This window comes from Rhinopithecus bieti, unplaced genomic scaffold, assembly GCF_001698545.2.
Source record: "Rhinopithecus bieti isolate Rb0 unplaced genomic scaffold, ASM169854v2 scaffold_12070, whole genome shotgun sequence".
Classification (NCBI taxonomy): Eukaryota; Metazoa; Chordata; class Mammalia; order Primates; family Cercopithecidae; genus Rhinopithecus; species Rhinopithecus bieti.
Window position 1 is genome coordinate 298,009 of NW_016807449.1, and position 25,515 is coordinate 323,523.

General features: G+C 49.0%; 2 protein-coding genes across 6 annotated transcripts in view; both read right to left on the minus strand.

Annotated features, from left to right (window-relative positions):
* The window catches only part of ISG20 (interferon stimulated exonuclease gene 20), a 25,740-nt gene extending 13,865 nt beyond the window's left edge, over positions 1-11,875 (minus strand). For 3 of the 5 annotated variants that reach the window (XM_017882055.1, XM_017882051.1, XM_017882054.1), the window contains exons 1-2: positions 3,122-3,448; positions 2,608-2,859 (exon numbers count right to left, since the gene is read on the minus strand). In XM_017882055.1, the coding sequence (XP_017737544.1) occupies positions 2,608-2,835 (228 nt within the window). In that variant the 5' untranslated portion in view covers positions 2,836-2,859; positions 3,122-3,448. Of the gene's footprint in view, positions 1-2,607; positions 2,860-3,024; positions 3,449-11,805 lie in introns of those variants that run through there. The other 2 variants (XM_017882053.1, XM_017882052.1) reach the window with 2 other exon arrangements.
* Positions 10,581-22,243, minus strand: AEN (apoptosis enhancing nuclease). Its single transcript, XM_017882049.1, has 4 exons — positions 22,157-22,243; positions 16,741-17,344; positions 13,419-13,619; positions 10,581-12,788 (listed from the first exon to the last, which is right to left on the minus strand). Exons 2-4 carry the CDS (start codon positions 17,278-17,280, stop codon positions 12,552-12,554), a joined length of 978 nt encoding a protein of 325 aa, XP_017737538.1. The 5' UTR covers positions 17,281-17,344; positions 22,157-22,243; the 3' UTR covers positions 10,581-12,551.
* Positions 22,244-25,515: the final 3,272 nt, after the last annotated feature.

The window sequence follows — 25,515 nt, forward strand, 5'->3', positions numbered from 1 at the left end:
CAGACCAGCCTGCCCAACATGGTGAAACCCTATCTCTACTAAAAATACAAAAATTAGCTGGGTGTGGTAGCTCGCGCCTGTAGTCCCAGCTACTCAGGAGGCTGAGGCAGGAGAATCACTCGAGCCTGGGAGGCAGAGGTTGCAGTGAGCCGATATCCTGCCACTGCACTCCAGCTTGGGCAACAGAGCGAGATTCCGTCTCAAAATAAAAAATAGCCGGGCACGGTGGCTCAAGCCTGTAATCCCAGCACTTTGGGAGGCCGAGACAGGCGGATCATGAGGTCAGGAGATCGAGACCATCCTGGCTAACACGGTGAAACCCCGTCTCTACTAAAAAATACAAAAAACTAGCCGGGCGAGGTGGCGGGCGCCTGTAGTCCCAGCTGCTCGGGAGGCTAAGGCAGGAGAATGGCGTAAACCCGGGAGGCGGAGCTTGCAGTGAGCTGAGATCCGGCCACTGCACTCCAGCCTGAGCGACAGAGCAAGACTCCGTCTCAAAAAAAATAAAAAATAAAAAATAAAAAATAAAAAATAAAAATAAAAAGAGGAAGTTTGGAGACACACAGAGAGAATGCCATGTGAACATAAAGGCAGAGATCTGGGTGAGGCATCTATAAGCCAAGGTACCCCAAAGCTTGCCAACAACCCCCAGAATCTGGGAGAGAACCAGGGAACAGATTCCCACTCACAACCCTCAGAAGGAACTAACCTGGCCAACACTTGGATATCAGACTGTAGCCTCCAGAACCCAGAGACAGAACATTCCTGTTGTTTAAGCCACCCAGTGTGTGGTGCTTTGCTATGGCAGCCCTAACAAACTAATAATCAAGTGAGTCCCAGTTTTCTCATCTGCAATATGGGGATAATAAGGTAAACAATCATGGCCAGATGCGGTGGCTCATGCCTGGGACTTTGGGAGGCTGAGGTGGGCGGAGCATCTGAGGTCAGGAGTTTGAGCGAGACCAGCCTGGCCAACATGGTGAAGCCCCATCTCTACCAAAAATACAAAAAAAAATTAGCCAGGCATGGTGGCGGGTGCCTGTAGTCCCAGCTACTTGGGAGGCTGAGGCAGGAGAATCACTTGAATCTTGGAGGCAGAGGTTGCAGAGAGCCAAGATTGCGTCACTGCACTCCAGCCTGGGTGACAGAGTGAGACTCTGGTTAAAAAAATAATAATAAAACAGACAAACAATAAAACAATCATAATAGCTAACTTTTTTTTTTTTTCCTGGCTCTGTTGCCCAGGCTGGAGTGCAGTGGTGCCATCTTGGCTCACGGCAGCCTTGACCTTCTGAGCTCAAGCATTCCCAGCTGCTGGAGTGGCTGTGACCATGGGCATGTGCCACCATGCCCAGCTAATTTTTGTGTTTTTTGTTTTTGTTTTTTGTAGAGATGGGGTTTCTCCATGTTGCCCAGGCTGGTCTTGAACTCCTGAGCTCAAGTCACCCACCCGCCTCCTCCTCCCACCGTGCTGGGATTATAGACATGAGCCACTGCACCCAGCCAATAACTAACATTTTTGAGTACTTATTTAGGCACTCTCTCTAGACCCTTTCTCAATCCTCATAATAACCCAACGAAGTTGCTACTATTATCCTTCTTTTCTTTCACTAGGTACAAAGAGGTTGAGTAACTTGCCCATGGTACCTTAGCTGTTAAGTAATGGGAGCTGAGATTGAAACTGACCCTCTTAAGTCTGCGTTAACAGTTCCTGAGAACCCGCCTGGCAGGGCTGTTTGTGAGGAGTGAATGAGCTCAGGAATGGCCAGTGCTTAGGGGAGCGGCCAGTGCGTAGTGAGTGCTCAGTCAATAGTAGCTATTGTTGTCATTTCACCCCCAGCACCTGGAGCCTGGCACGGGCTGGGTGTGCGCTGCTGAGAGGAACCTGTGTTCTTCTTGGACTTCCTCAAACCCTACCATGGTGTCTAGAAACTGATGAGCTCGCCTGCCCTTCTGAGATTTCCCAAGGGTGGCTAACCCTGTTGACGCCTCTAAGTTTTGCTTTCCACTTAGTAATTCAGAGAAACAGAAAGTGAGACCTGGAGATGATCTCACAATCAGCTAAGAGCAAGACTGTAGGAAATCCCTGGACCACAAACTCAGGATTCAAACTGAGCAGACCGCCTACTCTGGGTCAGAATGCCAGCCTGGGAGCAAGGTCCACCCTCAGCCCAAGAGGCTCAGCCAGTTCTCCAGGACTGGGAGGGCCAAAGCCTCTGGCCGGGGCCTCAGCCAAGAATCCTCTCATTTCCCCACAGGTCTCACCAGTGGCAACCTGGGGTAGAGGGAAGAATGAGGAATGTAGACCCCAAGTCACTGTGTGGGGAAACGTCAGATGGGACTCAGTTTCCCCATTTTAAGACCGGCAAGTTGGACCAGATCCAGATAGATGCCCCAAAGGCAGCTCCCAGATGTGAGTCTATGGTTCTCTGAAGACAGGAAGCCTTCTCCAGGATGTGATGGAGACACCACCGGCTTTCTCCCAGCAGCAGTGTGGGAAATCTTACAAGTGGGGTCACAGGTCACAGATAGGCACCAGGGGGAAGGGGCCAGGGAAGTGGGAGAGGGGTGGTTTCCATAGTCCCTGTTGGCCTGGCCTTCACTCACCTCTAGCCTGGCCACAGCAAATGGAGTGGCCCCCACCATGTGCTGAGGGGTGACCCCGCTGACCCGTGTTCTGTAATCGGTGATCTCTCCCTCAGGCCGGATGAACTTGTCGTACAGCACAGCACCATGGACGTTCACGAGGCTGCAACGAGCCAGGCCGCTCTCCCGGTGGGGCCCCATCCCCACCATCTCGCAGTCCATGGCCACCACCTCACGGCTCCCAGCCATGTTCCTTGGGGACCCTCAGAGATGCTGGAGAGAGGGGTATGGGGAGCGGTCTCACGCTTGGGCAAACCAAGCCTCCAGGTGTCCTCAGCCAACCCCAGCTGGCCTTACCCTCCACCCTGCCCTTTGTTTCCAACACCACCTGGCCACAGTGGAAGCTGGCCTCTTGCCTCCCTCCTCCCCCTGCCTTACCCTGCCCGTGGGTCCTAGGGCTTCTGCCCAGCAGCCTGGGTACCGGGAAGTCCCCTCCCATGGCCTCCCCAGCTGCTGCTCCAGCTCCCGCTCTCACCTGCCTGCCTCTGCGCCCTCAGCTCACGTCTGCCTCTCTGCTGCCACTGCTCAGCTACTGCAGCTGCTCTCAGCAGTGACTCATCTCTAACTCCAAGCCGGCATCCCGACCCTGTTTCAGTTTCTGGTTTGTTATCAAATGAAGTCAGGGGCGGAAGGCCGGGCACGTGGGCTGGGCTGCTCCATCTCCTAGGCTACCGGCAGGTGGGGAGCTCAGCTCCGGGCCGAGTCAGGGCTGACGGAGCTGGCAGACTCCATGTCAGGGTGCCCCTCCTTTGCCCCAGCCCTCCCCCTCCTCAGATGACGCATCTGACGTTCGTTCGTACAGTGGATTGCAACATCTTTGTTTCCTTTCTCACCCTCCGCCCAGAGAATAAACATCCCCAGGACTGGAGCTCAGGGAATGTCCCACAACTAAGTTCTGGGGCCTGCTACCAGTCTGATACTCAGTGGTCTCTTATGGGGACAGGGAAGCTGGTTCTTGGGACATACAGGCTTTTATTGGAATGGGCAGGAGAAAGTTGTGGTGGGAGTGGCTAGCCCCCACTTCCAACCCAGGGAAGGCAAGGAGCAGCGAGGGAGCCCTTACAGGCCTCCGTGGGTTCCGGATGCCTCAATGAGCTCTGCCTCCAGTGGGGCTGACACTGTGAGGGTGGAGGAGAAGCAGCCCTGGGGGAGCCCCCACCAGCCAGGCCACACTTCCTTGGGTCCACACTCTCCCAGGCTAGGACTTTGAAATATCAGAACAGTGCCTGCCAGATAGGGAGAGCTCGGTATTTAGTGAATGACAAATGAGTTACAACTGGGGCAGAAAGAAAATCAGCTTTCAATGAGGAAAATGCTTGTCTTTTACTGTGGTGAGATCCAACAAGAAGCTGAGCGTTCCCCACGCTTGCCTCCTACCCCAGATCTGTGCAGAATCTACACTGATCCCTCCAACCTGACTGCCTCCCAGTGTCATGAAGATCTGTGGTTTGAAAAGTAACTTCCCTAGGTCTGTGATATTTTCACCAAGTGGGATTTGGATACCCAACTTTAACAGACCTCAAAAATAAAACCAAAGACTGAAATATGTCTTCATAAGAAAGCATTGCTCCTGCTTATTGTTCACTGGATGCAAATTTGAGGTGTGAGAGGATTTTTGGTTCCCATCCTGAATAAGCAACTTTTGCTTTACTTCAGACTGTGTGGGGACTTTTTGCTTTCCAAATGCATAAAGGTTATCCTGATTTAGGAGGAAATAAAGTAACATTCCTGTTACTTTATAGGAACATGCACTTAAAAAGTAACCCCCTTAAGATCCAATCGTAGGTTTGATTCTACAATCGCCACAGGACCCCCAAGTGCCCCGTGGTGATCCTCAGGAACATCTTGGCTGCAACCCCTCACACCTTCACCTCCGCTCACCTCCTCGGGTCTCAGACAGAGCACATCCCACTCCTCCAATATTTTCCCCATGGTTCTGTGCCTGCTCTGTCTGACCTGAGCTGCCTCTAATTCTTGCCCTTTCCTGTGGAAGCCCTACCCTAGACCTCACCTGCCTGGCCCGTGTGGCTGCAGGAGTCGCTCCCGGGTCTCCCACCTCCATCTACATGCCCTTCTCAAAATGGTCCTTTTGAGTCCTACCATATTACATTTCCCAGAATCTAATCTCTTGTACTGTTCACGATTGAGGCACTGCTCAAGAAATTTAGTGATTTCCTGTTGTCCAAAAAAAAAAAAAAAAAAAAAAAATCAAACCTCAACTCCAGACAGTTTCCAGAACCTCTTCCATCAGCCCACCAGCCTTTCCAACCTCATCTTGCATCACTATCCAATCTAAGGCCTTTCTTTTAGGTTTAAACCCACATTCAGGGCTTTGGTTTATGCACATGGTGACTTCTGTCAAACCATCAGCAGGCTGTTCTGAAACCCCCTGCATCTCCCAAGGACTAGGTCTGATGGCCAGAGGGACCAGTAAGATCGGGTCTCTGCTTCAGGTGGAGACAGGCAGTGCTACAAAGGTAAGCCCCTCTCCTGTGCCCTTACCACTCCCACCTCCCCTACTTCCTTCCAACCACACTGGCTCTTTCTGTCTTCCTCCAACATTCTGGTCATGCTCCTGTCTCAATGCCCGGGCATTTGCTGTCCCCTTACTCTTGAAAGGTCTTCCAATGTGGCCTGGGGGGTCACATTGCTCCCATTCCATGACATCTTTCCATGAAGCTATCCCTGACCTCTCTATTTAAAACCGCACTTCCTGCCAGGGCGATGGGTAGTATCTTTATAATCCCAGTTACTCTAGGCTGAAGCGGATTTGCTTGAGGCCAGGAATACGAGACCAGCCTGAGCAACACAGGGAGATCTCATCTCTAAAATGAAAAAACAATCCATTGTGGTGACTCACACCTATAGTCCTAGCTTCTCCAGAAACTAAGCTGGGAGGATCAATTACACCCAGGAGTTTGAGGTTATGACAGTGCCAATACACTCCAGCCTGGATGGTATAGGGGGCCCTTGTCTTTAAAAACTAAGTTTACTTCCTATCCCCCTTCTCTGGCCTTTTCCTGTGGGAATTAGCACCCTCTGAAACACTGTATTTTACTTGTTCATTTACTATTCCCCCTGCCATCTGTTTAGTTCAATGCTGGGCCCCCAGCACCTAGAACCCTGCCTGGGTCCAGCTGAACTGTTTTTCAAGTGTATTGTGTGCTCTGATGTTGGACGCCACGCACCGGTGGCTCAGCACCCAGAAAGAAGCCCGACCCCAGTCAGGATTTCCTGGTGCTGATGCTCTACCTTTAACTGGCATCACCCACCGGCAGGCTACGCCCACAGATCTTGTTGGATCAGGTGACAGCAGGTGAGTCGCTCAGGGCAAACTTGTCAGCCTGTCAAGACACACATCCAGCTACAGCTGACCACCTGTAATGACCATAACAGGTGCAAGTCGGCCACTCTGTGGCCCTCTCTGGATCCGCAGCACTGGCCTGGCCTCAGGCTGAGACAACTCATACTGGAGGGCAAGAGGCATCTCTCCCTACAGGGGACATGCTCTCCCAGCCCAGCCATCTCCAGTCCTGCTGGGTATGTACCCCTAAAATGTGTATGTGTATTCCTAAATTGTAGTTGGCCCTTGAACAACATGGGCTTGAACTGCACGGGTCCACTGATAGGCAGATTTTTTTTCAATAAATATACTGGAAATTTGGGGAGAGATTTTTCAGCAATTTGAAAAAACTCAGATGAATTGCATAGCCTAGAAATAGCGAAAAAATTAAGAAGCTAGTTATGTCATGCATGTATAAAATATATGTAAATACTAGTCTATTTTATCACTTACTACCATAAAATATGCACGTCTATTATTAAAAGGTAAAATTTAACAAAACTTACCTACTTACAGACCACACATGGCACCATTCTCAGTCAAGAGAAATGTAAACAAATGTAAAGATGCAGTCTTAAACTGTAACTACATAAAATTAACTACAGTACATAGTGCACTGTTAATGTAGCCACTTCCTGTTGTTACCGTAGTGAGCTTAAGTGTTGCAAATATCTGCTTAAGACGTGTGTGACACTAATCATCCCCGCTTCAGCAGTTCATATCCAGTACATCTGGTATCCCAGTAAGACGGAAAAAGTGATTTCTTGCAGTTTTGTGGTATTTTCACCACGCTTAGTGCAATACTGTAAACCTTGAATCCCACCATGGGACCCATATGAAGTGCTGCTACTGATGCTGGAAGTGCTCCCAAGAAGCAGAAACAAAGTCATGACATTACAAGAAAAAGTTGAATTGCTTGATATGTACCATAGATTGAAGTCTACAGCTGTGGTTGCTGCCATTTCAGACAGATGGTTCATCTCACATGTAAATAAAGTAAAAAACTTACAATATCAATAAATACAGTAAATATATTTTATCATCCTTATCATTTTTTCTCTCACTTACTTGATTGTAAGAATACAGTATATAATACATGTAACATAAAATATGTGTTATTTGGCCAGGTGCGGTAGCTCACGTCTGTAATCCCAGCACTTTGGGAGGACAAGGCAGGCGGATCACAAGATCAGGAAATCAAGACAATCCTGGCTAATATGGTGAAACCCTGTCTCTACTAAAAATAAAAAATTGGCCGGGCACGGTGGCTCAAGCTGTTAATCCCCAGGGCACTTTGGGAGCCGAACGGGGTCACGAGGTCAGGAGATCGAGACCATCCCTGGCCAACACAGTGATGAAAACACCCCGTCTTTTACTTAAAAATACAAAAACTAAGCCGGGGCGAGTGGCGGGCCCCTGTAGTCCAGCTTACTTGGAGGCTGAGGCAGGGGGGAAGAATGGCCTAAACCCGGAAGGCGGAGCTTGCAGTGAGCTGAGATCCGGCCCCACTGCACTCCATCCCCGGCGGGACAGAGTGAGGACTCTTGCCTCAAAAAAAAAAAAAAAAAAAAAAAAAATTAGCCCGGGCGTGGTGGTGGGCATCTGTAGTTCCAGTTACTCAGGGAGGCTGAGGGCAGGAGAATGGCATGAACCTGGGAGGGCGAGCTTTTGGGCAGTGAGCTGAGGTGCCACTGCACTCTAGCCTAGGCGACAAAGTGAGACTCCATCTCAAAAAAAAAAAAAAAAAAAAATATATATATATATATGTGTGTGTGTGTGTGTGTTATTTGGCTACCTGTTATCAGTAAGGCTTCTAGTCAAAAGTAGTCTATTAGTTGAATTTTTGGGGAATCAAGTTATATGCACATTTTTGACTGTACGGGGAGTCAACACCCAATCCCTATGTTGTTCAAGGGTCAACTGTATATACCGAAGGTTGAACCATAAGAAACAGTGGGGCCGGGCACGGTGGCTCACACCTGTAATCCCAGCACTTTGGGAGGCTGAGGTGGGCAGATCCCATGAGCTCAAGGGTTCAAGACCAGCCTGGGCAACACAGAAGACCACGTCTCTACTAAAAATACAAAAAATCAGCCAGGTGTGGTGACATGCACCTGTAGTCCCAGGTATTATACTTGGGAGGCTTAGGCTGGAAGACCACTTGAGCCTGGGAGGTTGAGGTTGCTGTGACCTAAGATTGTACTACTGTACTCCAGCTTGGGTGATAAGTGAGACCCTGTCTCAAAAACAAAAAACAAAAAGCAAAAAACTGTAGAATATTAGCAATTTCATGTGGTTTAACATATGTAAAACTATGTTAATAGATACATATTATAAAACACATGTTAAGAAAATGAGTTAAAAATGAACTGTATACCAAAAAGCATGTAAGAAGATGCTCGATATTACTAATGATTAGGGAAATACAAATCCAAACCACATCATCTCATACCCATTAGGATGGCTGCTATGGAAAAACAGAAAACAAATGTTGGCAAGGATGTGGAGAAACTGAAACCCTTGATCACTGTTGGTGGGAATGTAAAATGGTACAGCTACTACAGAAAACAGTACAGCAGTTCCTCAAAAAAAACTAACTACAGGCCAGGTGCGGTGGCTCACACCTGTAATCCCAGCACTTTGGGAGGCCGAGGCGGATGGATCACCTGAGGTCAGGAGTTCAAGACCAGCCTGGCCAACATGGCGAAACCCTGCCTCTAGTAAAAGTACAAAAATTAGCCGGGTGTGGTGGCATGCGCCTGTAATCCCATCTACTTGGAAGGCTGAGACAGGAGAATAGCTTGAGCCCGGGAGACGGACATTGCAGTGAGCCAAGATCGCGCCATCACCCTCCAGCCTGGACGACACGAGTGAGGCTCCGTCTCAAAAAAAAAAAAAAAAAAAAAAAAGAATTACTATATGATCCAGCAATTCCCCTACTGGGTATATATTCAAATGAATTGAAAGGGGGGTCTTCGAGAGGTATTTGTACACTTGGGAGCACTTCCAGCATGCTCATAGCTGCATTATTCACAATGGCCAAGGGGGGAAGTAGCCTAAGTATTGTTGACTGACAGATGAATGGATAAACAAAGCATGGTATATGCATACAAAGGATCATTCAGCCTTAAAAAGAAAATTCTGGTCAGGTGCAGTAGCTCACTCCTGTAATCCCAGCACGCTGGGAGGCCAAAGCAGGAGGATCACTTGAGGCCAGGAATTGAAGATCAGCCTGGGCAACACAGTGAGACCCCATCTCTACAAAAAAAATAAATAGTTGCCAGGCATGGGGGCACATGCCTGTAGTCCCAGCTATTTGGGAGGCTGAGACAAGAGGAAAACTTGAGCCCAGGAGTTTGAGTCCAGCCTGGGCAACAGTCTCTTAAAAAATAAAATTCTGACACATGCCACAACATAGATGAAGACACTGTGCTAAGTGAAATAAGCTAGTCACAAAGTGACAAATACTGTATGATTCCACTTGTATGAGCTATCTAGTCAAATTCATAGAAGTAGAAAGAAGAATGGTAGTTGCCAGGGGTTGAAAAAAGGGGGAAAAGGCCAGGTGCAGTGGCTCGCACCTGTAATCCCAGCACTTTGGGAGGTTGAGGCAGGGGGATCACCTGAGGTTGAGAGTTCAAGACCAGCCTGACCAACATGGAGAAACCTTGTCTCTACTGAAAATACAAAATTAGCCGGCCGTGGTGGTGCATGCCTGTAATTCCAGCTACTCGAGAGGCTGAGGCAGGAGAATTGCTTGAACCCGGGAGGTGGAGGTTACAGTGAGCCAAGATCGCACCATTGCACTCCAGCCTGGGCAACAAAAGTGAAACTCCATCTCAAGAAAAAAAAAAAGAAAGAAAAGAAAAAAGGGGGAAATGGAAAGTTTCAGTTTCACAAGATGAAAAAGTTTGAGATCTGCTGCACAACAATGTAGATACAGACATAACACTATTGGACTGTACACTAAAAGCAATTAACATAATACATTTTGTTATGTGTATTTTACTACAATTAAAAACATTTAAGTGAGTACATAGCTTCAGGGAGAAACAAAAAAGTTAAAACAAATATGGCCAGGTGCGGTGGCTCCTGTTTGTAATCCCAGCACTTTGGGAGACCGAGGTGAGTGGATTGCTTCAGTCCAGGAGTTTGAGACCAGCCTGGCTAACATGGTGAAACCCCGTGTCTACTAAAAATACCAAAAAAATTAGCTGGGCGGGTAGCGCATGCCTGTCATCCCAGCTACTTGGGAGGCCAATGTAGGAGGATCTCCTGAACCTGGGAAGTCGCGGCTGCAGCGAGCCATGATTACCACCCTGCACTCCAGCCCAGGCAACAGGAGTAAGATCCTGTCTCAAACAAAAAACAAAACACAAAACTTGTGCTCTGTAATAGGGCAATAAGAAATAAATTATCTAAATTCTGTAGCTCTGCTATTTTCTTGCTGCAGCCCACTGCATCCTCTTGAAAACTGCCCTCTCAAAGGCCAAAGCACCCAGCAAGGCTTAGTGCCCCAGTCCCCTCCCAAACCCCCAAAGAGCCACCCTACAACCTCAGCTTGCCAATTCACAGGAAGGGACACTTAACCCACTTTTACAGTTGAGTTTTATTCTAGAACAAATGGTTTTACAACAAAGCTGATCTTAAATAGTACATTTCCCCGCTGATAACAGTGCTATCTTCCTTTAACCCCCAGACCAAGGGATCAAAGCTTACTGCTCAACTGAGTTTGACATCAGCTACCGACTTTTAAGGAATCTAGAACAAAGTCCTGGAGCCAGGCCAGAAGTAGTAAAAGATTCAGCTAGCCCCTTCCTCTGTGCTGTGCTGACAGGGAAGCAGCCAGTAACTGGACAATCTATGACCCCAAGTTTGTGGAACGTGGGCTTCAGCTAAGGGTGGGGTAGTGTGATTTTAGCAGTGTCTCTACCTCCCTGACCCCTGTGCTGCTTTGCTCTGTTGTCACCTCCCGCACAATGTCGGGACACTGACCGAAAGTCAAACCTGTGCCTGGTGACCACAGACAAGAACAGGGATAACCGTGACCCTTGCTGCTGTGTCCTCACCGATGCCAGCGCCCCACCTGCTGCAACAGCCAAGCCAGAGAAGTTCTGTCTGGGCCACAGCTACTCAGCCTGTGGACTCAGGTGTTATCCTGAAGAAGTTGCAACAAATCCTCAAAGAATAAACAACGTTGTGGCCCCTTTTTGGGCTTAAAAAAAAAAAGGGAAAACAGAAACTCACAGTGGCTGTGGCTCACCACGTGCCAGGCACTGTGCCAAACACTTCACATTTAGTGCTCATTACAACCCTATGAGGTAGGCCGTACCACTATCCCCATTTTACAGATGAGGAAACAACAGGCTCAAGAGTGAAGTCCCTCGCTTGCCTAGTATCTCAAAGGTAAGTGGCAAGCAAAGATGGGGCTCCAAGGTCTGTGTGACCTGAGTTCTTGGTTACCCAATATTTCAAAACTGTCACTTAGGAAACAAGAGAACATTTTTAGAAATAGCAGAAAACCCAACAGCCACAGTGATAGTCAAAGAGCTGAGGGGGCATCAGACCAGGTTCAGGGCCACTGCATAACTGCCAATGCCCTGCCCCAGCCCCAGGAGACAGACTCTACTCCCCTAGACGAGTAGCCCTGCTCTTAATAAATAAATAAAGGTCAGGCACAATTCTACACAAAGGCCCCAGAATTCAAACCACTGTCTTGTTTCTCAGGCTTTTGCTTAAGAGCCCAGTACTGGGTGGACTGGGGAAGTCCCTGATTTGGGTCAAAATAAATATGCCCGTTCTCGTCCAAAGCTTACCTGCCTTCCCTCCTCCCTGAGCTGTGCCTGTGGCCTTCTGTTGCCAAGCATGTTAAGGGGCCAGTTCCCCACGAGAAGCCTGTGGGCTCTGCTATTCCACTGTAGCCTAGCAGGGAGCTGACAGGCCACGCGGAGCACGGAGTTCCTACAATGCCTATAGCCAGAGTTCCAGGTCAGGGAAGTGGGGAAGAAATGTCTCCTTTAGGACTTAACTCTTTAACTTCAGGGCATATTTATTCTGAACCCAAAATGAGTGAAGAGGTAGGCAACAAAAGGAAGATAACTTTACCCCAAGTCATTGAGTTGGGGTAAGGGAGCTCCAGGATATTGACACCCCCACCCACCAACCCCAGAGAGGGTGACATGATTCCTTTCATTAGCACAGCATGATGACTCAGGAGATCTGAGGGGTGGGGAAGGCCATGACAACCTGGTCAGTCTGTGGACACATTCCCTACTCCTGCTGGGCCCTAGAAGATGGTCTACCTGACATCTCCATGGAGTCTGTAAAGTGCCATTAGCAAAATCACAGGAGTCAGGAGAAAGAACTAACAGCCCTGGAGAGACAGAGCCCTATGCTGTGAGCAGAGGGTGTCAAGATAACAGATGACCCCAACTCCTCTGGCCCTGGGGCTGGCTCGCTGCATTCTGCCCCGCCCTGCCCAGGAAGGAGTGCCTGCTGCTCTCCTGGCCCCCACTTCCTACCGGCCACACCAGAAGCCCAGTCAGGGAGCCCCGCCCCCTTCTCAATTCCTTCTGTCCTGTGCCTCCCTGGCTCCTCCTCTGCTGCTGTGGACAAGGTCGTCGGGCCAGTACTGGTCCTCCATGTACTGTTCCATGTCTGTGCTGCTGTCAGGTTCTCTGTCCTCAGGGCAGGTCCAGAGGCTGCGGGCCTCCTGCTGTTCCCACTGCACCTCCACCAGCCGGTAGAGCTCCATGGCTGTCGTGGCATCTTCTACTGATGAGTGCCCGTGCGGGCCCACCTGCTAACAAGAGCCAACACATCACTACCTGCAAGCCTGGTGAGAGGCCTGTTACCCCAAGAAGCAAGGCCAGTTACCCAGGGTTCTTTGTGCAGGCCCAAGAATACATATGCTCAGAATGGAGGTTCACAGAAAAGGGATGGAACCTCAACTGTACACCATAAGTCATGCAGCTTCTCCAAGCCTGTTTTCCTCAAATATAAGGCATGCTAAAAATCTCTTGCTTCAAAGGCTTGCAGACCAGATGAATAATAAATGTGAAGCCCAACAGGAGCAAGAGGTACTGGCTCCTCATCTAAGGCTATATGTCTGGTAGTGGGGGATGGGAGACCACCCTTCGGGGATACAAGAACCAAGAGTGAGGCAGGGTACAGATCTGGAAGAGATCAGCCTAGGAGAATGTGTTCTGGGAGAATCGCAGTACACACTGGGGAAGAAGGACCATGGAGAGAAACACCTGGGGCTGTCTGTACAAGAGGGAGACCCATTTATGCAAGGTCCCTGGACCTGGACTGGGGAAGAGAGAATGACAAGGAGGCTGGAGGCACAGCCCAAAGCCTTGTCTGTGGCTCAAGTGGCATGGAAGCCAGGCGGGCCTCCCTCCCTTCCAGTCATTCTCTCACCACGCACCTGGATCTTCTTGTGCAGCAGCTGCAGGGCCAGGTCCTTTAGAGAGACCCGGGCCCGGGTGTGGAGGCTGGGCTCGCTGAGGAAGTTTGGGACATAGGTGGTATCCCGGGTCTGGCTCCGAGGGTGGACATACTTGAGGGCCTGGAAGTCGTTGTGCAGCACGTGCCCCACCACCACCTTGCCCTTCAGGAGCTTAAGGATCTGTGAGCAGAGAGAGGAGTCAGGGAGGTGCCCCCACACCCCATCAGGCTGGCAGGAGCCACGCCCCGAGAACCCTTGGCCAATAGGTGCATGGATCCCTGTGGAGGGAGGCAGCACAGAGTGGGGAGATCATGAGCTCCACAGTCAACCATGCTGCCCTAAGTCTGAACCCAGATCCTTCTACTGTCTATACCCAGGGGCGTACCTATGTCTTCCGCACCTGTCAAAGGGGAACACTGGCAGCAGCATTCCGTGGGGTAGCTGTAAGGACTAAAGGAGGTCATGGATGGAAGTCTTCCTGTTACCAGATACAAGCAACTCTACTGCTGGCGTTGGCTTTCCTCTCAGGCTGGAAGATATCACCAGGCCTCCACCCAACTCTCCCCCACCCCACTGTAAGGTCTGTGAGTGCAGAGACCATGTTGGACTTATTAGTGGTGCTCCAGGGAAAGCGTCACATTTATTCTTTTTTTTTAATGCCTATCTTTTTCCAGTAGCAGAAAACATTACATTTACTTATTTATTATTTACTTATCACAGGAGGTGATCAATAAAGACCAGCTGGGTGAAGTCAACAGAACCGTGGCTGTCATTGGTAGACACACCACAGCAGCAGCTCTTATGAGCATTAAGGGCCATAATCCCTGTCTTCAGGACTCTAACCCCTTGCCCTGCTGTGTACTAACTCCTCCTCACCCTCTTAACCTGCTCTCTTGCTCAGCTCTGGTCGCTTGCACATTGTGTTCCTCCCCTCCCTGCTGGGTGGCCTCCTCACACACCAGGGAGGCCACGTCCAGGGCTATGGGCCAGCAACCCCCTCCAGCCCTCTTAGCTGGGCTTAGGCTCTCCTTATCACCAGCTGCTGGCCTCCACAGCCTACCTCTGCTGGCAACATATGGTTTATCCCTAAACCCAGCTTTCATGTCAGATGGATAAGATGCATTGAGACTTTATGGTAGGGACATGCCACCATGCTGGTCACTCACCACACTGCCCCTCCCCCCCAGTCAGCCATGAAGTGGAAAGAGATGGAGCACACCCCACAGTGGCTCAGAGTCTGGGCAGACAAAAAGTGGTCCTGGCCGGGCGCGGTGGCTCAAGCCTGTAATCCCAGCACTTTGGGAGGCCGAGACGGGCGGATCACGAGGTCAGGAGATCGAGACCATCCTGGCTAACATGGTGAAACCCCGTCTCTACTAAAATACAAAAAAACTAGCCGGGCGAGGTGGCGGGCGCCTGTAGTCCCAGCTACTCAGGAGGCTGAGGCAGGAGAATGGCGTGAACCCGGGAGGCGGAGCTTGCAGTGAGCCGAGATTGAGCCACTGCACTCCAGTCTGGGCGACAGAGCGAGACTCCACCTCAAAAAACAAACAAACAAACAAACAAACAAACAAAAAAAGTGGTCCTGCTCTTGGGACCACCACCCACCAGGTCAATGGAAGGGACCAAGGAGCTGGAGCGTTCACCACACACCTCCCCTCTTGTTGCTACCTTTACTGATTGGCCTCCTTGATACATAAAATAACCTCCAATCATTTCAAAGGAATGCTTGGGCCACAATGTTATGTGAAAAAGTAGGACACAAGACAGTGTACACCAGTATTTCCCAACCTTGCCTAATACCAAGAATAACCCAGAAGTGTTAAAAAGGTGGTTCTGTTATAAGGCTTGTTTAGAAAATGCAGATTTGTCTCAATGCAATTGATGTATGACACATTTTGGGAACAACGCAAATTTCACCTTTGCTTACGCATAATTTCATCCTTGAGCAACACAGTGAATGCAGAAAACTGCATCCAGCTGAACTGAGCCAAGAGGGCATACACAATATGCACACAGCCCAAATATCTCCCAGCAACCCTGGTTCACCTGTGTGATGAGCCACACCCATCCATAGCTGGTGTCACACTTCCTGTCTGACTTCAAAGAACTCTCCTTCCACCACTTCACAGAAACTCAAGCTGCAACCTTTCTGACTCCTGTTTCCACAAGCAAGCTTTAGGACTTTTTCAAGGTAAAGTGCCGTACTTATTGGTGTATTGTGCATTTCTTAACCATTTAAGATATGTGGAATAAGGAAAAAAAAAAAGAAGAAGAAACAAGATGTGTAAAACTGGACTACCTTTTTTATTAGGTTTCTATCTTATTTTTGGGGTGCCACTGATGTCCTTTTTAATACTGTTCCCTTCCTCCATTTCTCCTTAAGCCCTGTGGCTTTATGGTGCAAGTCTGCACAGTGTGATGATTTTTTGGAACAAGGGTCAGAGCCCTCCCCAAGCCTAATGGATCAGGGTCTCTACGGAGGGAACTGGGGACAGGGATCCTGAATTGTTAAAAAGGCCTCAGGTGTTTCCTAAGGTCAAGCATGTTTGGGAATTCCTGGTACATCAGTGTGGTCCCAACCACTAATTACATTTCTCTAAGCACTAAGAAACTAACATAAGGAAATATGCCAAAACATCAGTACCTGACCATGATGCCACTGTGGGCTTTACAAATTTTATATCAACTCATACAACTTTTAAAACAGAAAGCAAACTCTAAAATGTATGCCGTTTATCACCTCACAGTTGGTGTAGCCTTTCTTTTTTTTTTTTTTTTTTGAGGCGGAGTCTCGCTCTGTCGCCCGGGCTGGAGTGCAGTGGCCGGATCTCAGCTCACTGCAAGCTCCGCTTCCCGGGTTTACGCCATTCTCCTGCCTCAGCCTCCGGAGTAGCTGGGACTACAGGCGCCCGCCACCTCGCCCGGCTAGTTTTTTTTTGTATTTTAGTAGAGACGGGGTTTCACCATGTTAGCCAGGATGGTCTCGATCTCCTGACCTCGTGATCCGCCCGTCTCGGCCTCCCAAAGTGCTGGGATTACAGGCTTGAGCCACCGCGCCCGGCCGGTGTAGCCTTTCTATATTGCCCTGTGCAACAGGCCAGCAATCCTTATCTGGAGGCAGGTTTGGGATTTTATTTTTATTTCCCCTACTCTATGGAGAAGGAACTTACTGTTCGGAGCAGTTAGGTGACTTTCCCAAGGTTTCTTGCCCCCAGTGAAGCAAAGTGGTGACTCAAACCTAGGGTGGCTCTTTCCAGCCCACCACACCGCCCAAACAAGTACCCAACCCTGCCCTTACCTCTTTCTGGGCCACCTGGAAGGGGATAGCCTTGTGCATGTGCTGCCGAGTGACGCCGCTCCAGCGAGTACGGTAGTCAACGATGGGCATCTCAGGCCTGACGTACTTGTCATAGAGGACATCGCCATGGTAACTCACAATGGAACAGCGGGCCAGCTCGCTCACCCGCCCTTGGGGTCCCGTGCCCACCATCTCACAGTCGATAGCCACACACTTGCTGGGCAAGGGCCCTGAGGCTCTCCTGGGAGCGGGCCTTCTGCTGCATGGGGCACCACCAGATCCAGCCCTCAGACACTGCTTCCCACTGCTGGCAGCCTCAGTTGCTGGCACTGCCCTGTAAGAGGTGGGCAGTAGGGAGGACCCTGGTTCTGGAGGCATGCTCAGCAGCCCCTGCTCCTGCAGCAAGGCCTTCCGGGCCATGAACCGCTGGTGCTGTCGGCTCCTTCTCTTGTGCCTCTTCCGAAGCGCATCCTTGGCATTTGGGATGGTGAAGGAAGGGCACAGGCACTGAGCAGACTCAGGGGCCTCCCGGGGTACCATTCCAGTTAGCTCACTGCTTGGGGCAAGGGAAGCCTGGGGAGTAATCTTCCAATGGGGCAGCAGCCTGAAGAGAGAACACACAGGCAGAGGGGCTGGGTGAGAATGTGCCAGGCAACCCATCCATCCTCCCTCCCTGCAGCCCATCCACCATCCCCTCCTCCCCATGGTGGGGATGCCCGAGAGCCCTGCACTGTAGCTGGTGGCTCCCAGATTGAGCTGAGGACCCATTTCACTAATAAAAGCATTCATACTGTAAACACATGCAAGTCACTGTTGTAAATACTACATGGAATCACTCAATCTGTTCAATGACCCGAACAAAGTATTATTATCTTCATTTTACAGGTAAGAAACTGAGGCACAGAGGTGAAGAAACTTGCCCAATTAGTAAAGGCCAAAGGCTGATAGAAACCCAGAATCCACACCCTCAACCTCAATCAAACCATGGCTGAGTCCAATGTTGTTAGCAGCAGACTTCTTTTCTGCTGTGATTTTTTTCTAAGAAGTATCAGACTTTGACAGAGGTATGGTTATAGGAAAATAAAGGTTACAGAAACTGTATACGCCTTTTTAAGAGATCTTTTTTTGAAATATGAAGGCACAGATCCTGAGAACCTGGAGAAAAAATTTCACAGGAAGCCCGCAGTAATTGAATAGCTATATTTTTTGTAATATGGTAACCAAATGTTATTTATTTATTTATTTATTTAGAGATATGGTCTCGCTCTGTCACCCAGGCTGGAGTGCAGTGGCATGATCACAGTTCACTGCAGGGCTCAAGTGATCCTCCCACCTCAGCCTCATGGGTAGCCGGGACTACAGGTGCACACCAGCAGACCTGACTAACTTTTTTGTATTTTTAGTAGAGATGGGGTTTCATCATGTTGCCCTGCTGGTCTTAAACTGGGCTCAAGTGATCCGCCCACTTCAGCCTCCCAAAGTACTGGAATTATAGGTATGAGCCACCATGTCCAGCCTTTAAATGTAATTTCTTTACCTGACTTTGTAATTCATTAATCACCACAGCATCTACAAACATTTAAAAGTCCTGATCTGAAGTGCTTGCAGATTTCTGTGGTGGGCTCCCACCCAGCGGACTTTAAGCCCTCGTCATTGAAAGCTAGGATAAGAGGTGCTCTCGCACACTGCTGCTACAGGAAATGTCTTATGTTCCTGTGAGTTTGCAAAACCCAGCATCTTCCCAACAGCTGAGGCCATAGCTTGGAAACCCTATCTCATTTGTTATGCCAAGTCAGTCAGTACATTTTTAACAGATCAAACAAACTAGGGCTTTGAAGTCAGGCAAAGCAGGGTTTAACTTGGCTTATTTATTTATTTATTTATTTATTTATTTATTTATTGAGGCGGAGTTTCATTCTTGTTACCCAGGCTAGAGTGCAACAGCGTGATCTCAGCTCACTGCAATCTCCGCCTCCCAGCTTCAAGCAATTCTTCTGCCTCAGCCTCCTGAGTAGCTGGATTACAGGCATGCACCACCACGCATGGCTAATTTTTGTATTATTAATAGAGATGGCGTTTTGCCATGTTGGACAGGCTGGTCTCAAACAACTGACCTCAGGTGATCCGCCTGCCTCGGCCTCCCAAAGTTCTGGGCTTACAGGCGTGGGCCACCATGCTGGGCCTGACTCAGCTCTTTGTAAATTACCTAAACTGCTGAGTTTCAGTTTTCAGGCATGTAAAATGATCCTACCACCCCCTCTACTGTGTGAAGAGGAAATGACACAATGTATGCTGGGGTATTCCTGTATTCTAAACAGCAGGGGCTCAATAATCACTGTTCCTTCTCCCAGAGAGGTTAGACTCTAGCCTATGGTTGGTAACCAGCTCTTCTTAGGCCAGAGCAGTGCAACCCAGTGGGATAGAGGTTCTTCCAGAAGGACTTCTGGGTGGTGGCAGACTCACAGCCCTTTCCCAAGCCACAGGCCTTCCCCTGCCTCCCTTCCCACTCACAGTCCTCCTGCTCTTTCAGACTCAGCTATTGTTCTGCCACTAGGTTGCACAGGCCAATGCCACACTGAAGCTCTCTCGTGTCTCCACTGTGCCAAGTGCTGGGCAGCTGCAAAGGTGGATCCTGGACTCCAAGAAGTTTAGTTTCATGGTGGAGACAGAAACCAAGCACAAAGTGTGTTAAGGGCTGAATTAGAGGTGCTAGGGAGGCAAAACAGGTTGGAGGACAATTCTCTGGAGGCTTCCTGGAAGAAGCTAAATCTGTGTGCATGTAAAACAGTAACCTTCCAGGTAGAAGGGAGAAGAATCAGTGGCCATGTTAGGGGTAAAGGCTTTAAAAAAGAGTAACCCAGGGTGAAGGAAGAGGGCCCACCAGCAGCCTGAAGTCACTAGGGTGCAGAGCATAAGGCGGGTCATGCTGGAGGCACTGCTCCTCGCTCCTCTCTCCTTTGCACCATTTCATCTTCTGCTTCCCACTCTGGTGGCCCTTCCACGAGCCACCCCTACTCCAATCTGGTGTCCCCTGAATTGGTGTCTACTGGCCAAGTGAATGGGGGAGCCTCAGAGGCACCTATGGAGGTCACTGAAATACCCCATAGTAGCCCTGACTCAGGACATTAAGTCTAGCTGGGGAGCAAAGAAATTCATCCCTCTGTGCTGAGCTCTTATAGCACAATTTGAGAATTATTACACCCTTCCAAGTCCATTGGTACACACAGTCTACCTCAGCTATATGAAGGCAGGTTGGAGCCTTGTCTCCGTCCCTTTCCCAACAGCCACTAGAAGCTAGCATGTGGCAGGTCCTCTTCAGAAGGGTGTAGAAAGAGGTCTGGAGAAGATGAAAACCTGAGCAGTAGCAGCAGAGATTAAGAGAAAAGGGAAGCGGGTGGGAAGTGAGGTGAATTGCCAGGTTTGATGATACCACAGCATTTCCATAAAGACTCTCCACACTCTAGGGCAGGGCACTGCATCCTGACTTGACTCATCCAGACCTGACCCATCCTGACTCATTCACCCTGCTTGCTCATCCCATCCTTTCCAGGAGAAAAGGTCTCTCTTTTAAAAAGGTCTTAACTGTAACCAACTTCCTCATATTGACAGTCACATCTTAGAACTGACAAATTCAGAACCTCAATTTGCTTCAGTCGAGCAATGGGAGAAAAAAGCCGAAGAAGCCCAATGCCAACCCTGCTAATAACTAATTAGGGAAAGCGGGGTGGTGGATAGTCCCCTCCTTTCTCTGTGAGGGGCTGAGGCTAGGACTAGGGTGGGTGGCTTTCCTGTCCCTACTGGCAAGGTTTTAAAGAAGCCAGAAATTAAGTTATCTGAGAAAAGGTCTCTATGGCCTCCTATTTCAAGAGAGGAAAGCAGTCCTTTTCCAAACACCCTGACCTTGCTTGAGAGAAGAGAGAAAGAGAGCCCCCCCCGACATACTGTTCTATATTATTTTATACTCAGTACCTGTTTTAATAAGAAATGAAGCGAAACCAAAGGCAGGCAACACAGCACTGCACCAGGCACCAGACCAGAAACCAGGCCTGGGCCTGCCTGACCTTAGCCTGATAGTTAAAATTCAAACTATGACCTAGCAACCGATGTTATCCATAGATTCCAGACATTGTGTGGAAGGACATTGTGAAATTTCTTGTTCTGTTCTGTTTCACTCTGATTACCGGTGCATGCAGCCCCTGTCACATATCCCCTAGATTGTCAATCAATCACGGCCCTTTCATGTAAAATCTTTAGTGTTGTGAGCCCTTAAAAGGGACAGAAATCGTGCACTCAACAAGCTGGGATTTTGAGACACTAGTCTGCTGATGCTTCTAGGTGATTAAAAGCCACTTCCTTCACTACCTCGGTGTCTGTGGGGTTTTGTCCATGGCTCCTCTTGCTACATGCTGACACGTCAAAACCAACAGTCATCAAGGACACACCTCTTTGGGGGCCCAAATGTAGCTCAGTGAAGCTGGAGAGAAGTTCCACTCAGATAAAACAACCCTTTCAACAAGGACAAATACAAGCCTTTGTGTAGCCTGGACCCAGCGCTCTGGGGGGGTCACACATCGGGCTTTCAGGCAGGGAGGGGGTGGGTCCCTGGCCTAAAGAAAGGGTCCCAGCTGCAAAGTCAATGGAGCAAAGGCCCCAAAGGAACCACGAAGTCAGAATCCTCAGTGGCATCAGAGTCACCAACCTGCTGGCTAATCAGGAGGGCAGAGGGCAGTTCTAGACCCTCCTCTGGCACTAAATAGCTAGATGATTTGGGGCAAGTCACGTCTCTTCACCATCAACCGAGGGCTGTGAATTAGATAAGGGCTTCCCAAGTACAGTTAATTACCAAATGACATCTGATAAAAGGCTGATTTTCAGGCCCACTCCCACACCGTCCTAACTGCTATTTTGGGGAAAGGGGCCTGAGAATCTAGAGTTTCAAAAAGAGCGCGCACGACCCCTACCCTCAAGCCACGATTCTGATAATTGCCCAAATCCGAGAAAATCTGGCTCGATAAGGTCCCCTGTGCGGCTAAAAAGTCCAAGAACAACGACAACAACTAAAGTCTGCTATCCCGGCACGACCTCCCCGCTGGCTGACGTTCTCCCAGGCGTGACGCGTGGGAGGCCTGATCTCAGCGGGAAGGACTCGGGCGTTGGTCACTTGCTGGCCGCGGCGGCTGGGCCGAGTCCCAGCGACCAGCGCCGCCCCCTCTGGCCCTGGACCCCAGAGCAAAGCGAGGACTGGAGACAGGCGGCGCCCGGCCTGCTTTTCTGCCGGCCGGTAGAGCACGGTCAGCCCAGCTCAGGCGTCCCCGCCGCAGGCCGGGGCGGACACAACGCGCGGGGCCTGCGACCCGTGACACGCGGCCTCAGCCCGCCCAACCCCGCCGCCCCGGCACAGGGTCCCGGATCTCACCTGAAGCCCCGCGCGTCTCTTCCGGTCCGCACGTGGCGTCCAGAAAGCCGGCAGCTTCCACATGCCCGGGCAAGCCCGGCTGCCACTGCCCGCCTATTGGCTCGCTGGACGGCAGCGCCCGCCCAAGGCCTCTTCTGATTGGTCGAGCCTGCCTGACAGCGGGGAGGAGGACAAGAGCAGAAGGGGAGGGACTCCTGAAGAGGGCGTAACTCGCGCTGCGAGTCGACCATACTGGCGGGAAACTTTAAAGAGAAGGAAGGGGAGCCCGGCCTCCTCTCATCCCTGCCCGGTCCCATCTGTGTTCCCCGGCTCCAATCCACTCCTCTACCTGGGTCGGGATGTGGGCTCCTGTGAGTCTGGGACCACCAAAGGCCGAATGACTTACTGAGTACACCCACATCTGCAGATTGGGAACATCGGCCCCTACCTCCTCGGGTGTTCTGGGATTGAAGGAAATAATATACACAGTGGGCACTAAATAAAGACTGAAAGATTTCCTCTGTCAGCGCTGCTTTTTCATTTATTCTTTTGCAACATTTGACTCCTAAGTATTAAGTTCCTACGTGGGCTTGGCAGTGGGATGCACAGAATAAACACATAAGCATCCTGAGTTGTTTATCTAACAGCAGGGAAACAGCAAGATTAACAGAAAATTCAGTGCAACGTGAGGCCGGGGCGCAGTGACTCACGCCTGTAATCCCAGCACTTTGGGAGGCCGAAGCGGATGATCACCTGAGGTCAGGAGTTTGAGACCAGCCTGACCAACATGATGAAACCCCATCTCTGCCAAAAATACAAAAATTAGCCGGGCGTTGACGGGCGCCTGGAATCCCAGCTACTCTGGAGGCTGAGGCAGGAGAATCGCTTGAGTCCAGGAGGCGGAGGTTGCAGTGAGCCGAGATCGCGCCATTGCACTCCAACCTGGGCAACAAGAGCAAAACTCCGTCAAAAAAAAAAAAAAAGAAAAAAGAAAAGAAAAGAAAAGAAAGAAAAATTCAGTATAACATGAGTAATAACAAGAACAATAATAAACGGTTCACATGGATTATGTGAGCACGAATGATGTGCCAAGCAAAATATTCAGTTAATTTGTACAATGACCTTACTATTATTTCAGTTTTACAACTAAGAAAATTGACACTTAAATTAAGGAGAAACACCGAGAGTCCAAAGATCCTTACCTAAGCAGGCTGACTTCCCTCAGTCCCCATTTTGCAAGCAGAAGTGGTATTGGAAAGGCACCTGTGATGAGAAATAGGCTAGGAGCTGTTTCTGATGGGAGACAAATTTGAGGGAAGCAGGACAAGGAATGAGGTCAAAGAGAGATCAATCCTTTTACCCAGGCCCCTGAAGGCTTAGGGGAGGCAGAGGAATTTAAATCATAGATGGTTCACCAGTGGATCTGCATTTGAGAAAACTCATTCTGGCTGCAGCATAGAGAGGAATGGATGAGGACTGGAGAAAGAGGAGTGGGAGAGCGGTTGTGGACATTTGGAAGATCCTGATGTCCAGAGTGGTGTGGAGGATAAAGAGCTTCCCACCTAAGTAGCATTTGAAATGACAGATTCAAATGCTACTTAGGAGTCAGCGTTGATCAGAGAGCACGGAGGAAGGGGTTATAGGAAGTGGTCTTCAGGCATGGAGACTGTGGGAGGTAAATCCGGGACAAGGAGAGTTTTTTTTGTTTGTTTGTTTTGTTTTGTTTTGAGATGGAGTCTCACTCTGTCACCCGGGCTGGAATGCAGTGGCATGATCTCGGCTCACAGCAACATCCGCCTCCCGGGTTCAAGTGATTCTCCTGCCTCAGCCTCCGAAGCACCTGGGATTATAGGCACGTGCCACCATGCCCAGCTAATTTTTGTATTTTTAGTAGAGATGGGGTTTCACCATATTGGTCAGGCTGGTCTCGAACTCCTGACCTCGTGATCCGCCCACCTCGGCCTCCCAAAGTGCTGGGATTACAGGCATGAGCCACTGGGCCCAGCCAAGGAGAGTTTTAAGAGAGTTAATATCCAGATCCTCAACTTCCATGGTGCTGGGACTCAGTATATGCCTGGAGTCTTTGGTGTTCAGCTTCCCTCTCCTCCTATGTAACCAGCTGTCTCCCACTTTTCAAAGGCAATTCACACTGCACCTGTTCTAAATCTTGCTCTGCTGCATTACCTTGGAAAATAAAAGTCTCCAGGAGAAACAATAGGGAAATTCTAAATAATGTATTAATTATTGTTGAAGACGGGGCTAGAAATCCTTCTACAAGTCAGGTGGTTTCTCATTCTTTGCTTTCACCAAGATCCAAGGAAGATCTAATCATTTTGTTAGGTCATTAAAAACATTTTCTTGAGACCGAGGCTGGTGGACTGCTTGAGGCCAGGAATTTGAGACTAGCCTGGGCAATATGGCAAGATCCTGTCTCTACAAAAATAAATACATGTGGAGGTGTGTGCCTATAGTCCCAACTACTGGGGAGGCTGAAGTGGGAGGATCCCTTGAGTCCAGGAGTTAGAGGCTATAGTGAGCTATGATTGAGCCACTGCACTCCAGCCTGGGTGACAGAGCCTGACAGATCCTGTCTCAAATAAATAAATAAATAAATAAATAAATAAATAAATGTTTTGAGTATAGATAATTATCAGCAATTTAAAAGAAGTGAGAGAACTGCCAGACTAAAACCCTTCCCACTTCTCTATGGTTTTAATGCAAACAATGTTTATCAGGCTTACAACTATAAAATCAAAACGACAGACTCACCTCTGTCTCATTCTTACAAAGAGTGATTTTCATCTCTGGACTCACAAATTTATGGAAAAATAACTGGCTCAATCCATCTCCTTCAAAGATATATTTTCCATGACATTTTAATGAAGATTAATTAACTTTTATGTTTAAAGATTCTCTCGTATAATGAAATGCTATGTATTTATTTTAATCATATGTACTACTAATAATTACAACAACATTTCAATCCAGAAGGAAAAAAAATTAACCCTTAGAACCTCATGGTCACAGAAAATTTTTTAGAGTTAACAAGTTCAAATTTATCTACATAATTGTATGACAGAAATGTACAATAGGGTGCTTCATAAAATATTACCAAGCATGAAAATATATTATGTTTGGATAAAACTCCATAGCAGAAGCTGAATGGGAAGAAAAAAAGAATGTTGCATATTATGTCAAATAAAAAAACAAATCCAGATTTCATAAAGAGAGATTTTATTTAAAAGGATGATTTTGGGGTGGGGTGAGGGTGGTAAGACTCTCTAAACAGGGAGAACACTCAGGCCATAAATCTACAAACTCTCAAGGGTAGGCAAAAAGGGATTTTCTTTTATAGGGAGGAGTAAACCAGTCTAGAAAGA

Coding starts and splice junctions, on each gene's coding strand:
- AEN (XM_017882049.1), bottom strand. CDS start 17,280: ATGGTACCCCGGGAGGCCCCTGAGTCTGCTCAGTGCCTGTGCCCTTCC. Junction 13,620..16,740: donor TCCAGGTGGCCCAGAAAGAG/GTAAGGGCAGGG, acceptor CTCTGCTCACAG/ATCCTTAAGCTCCTGAAGGG. Junction 12,789..13,418: donor TGCTGCACAAGAAGATCCAG/GTGCGTGGTGAG, acceptor TCTTGTTAGCAG/GTGGGCCCGCACGGGCACTC.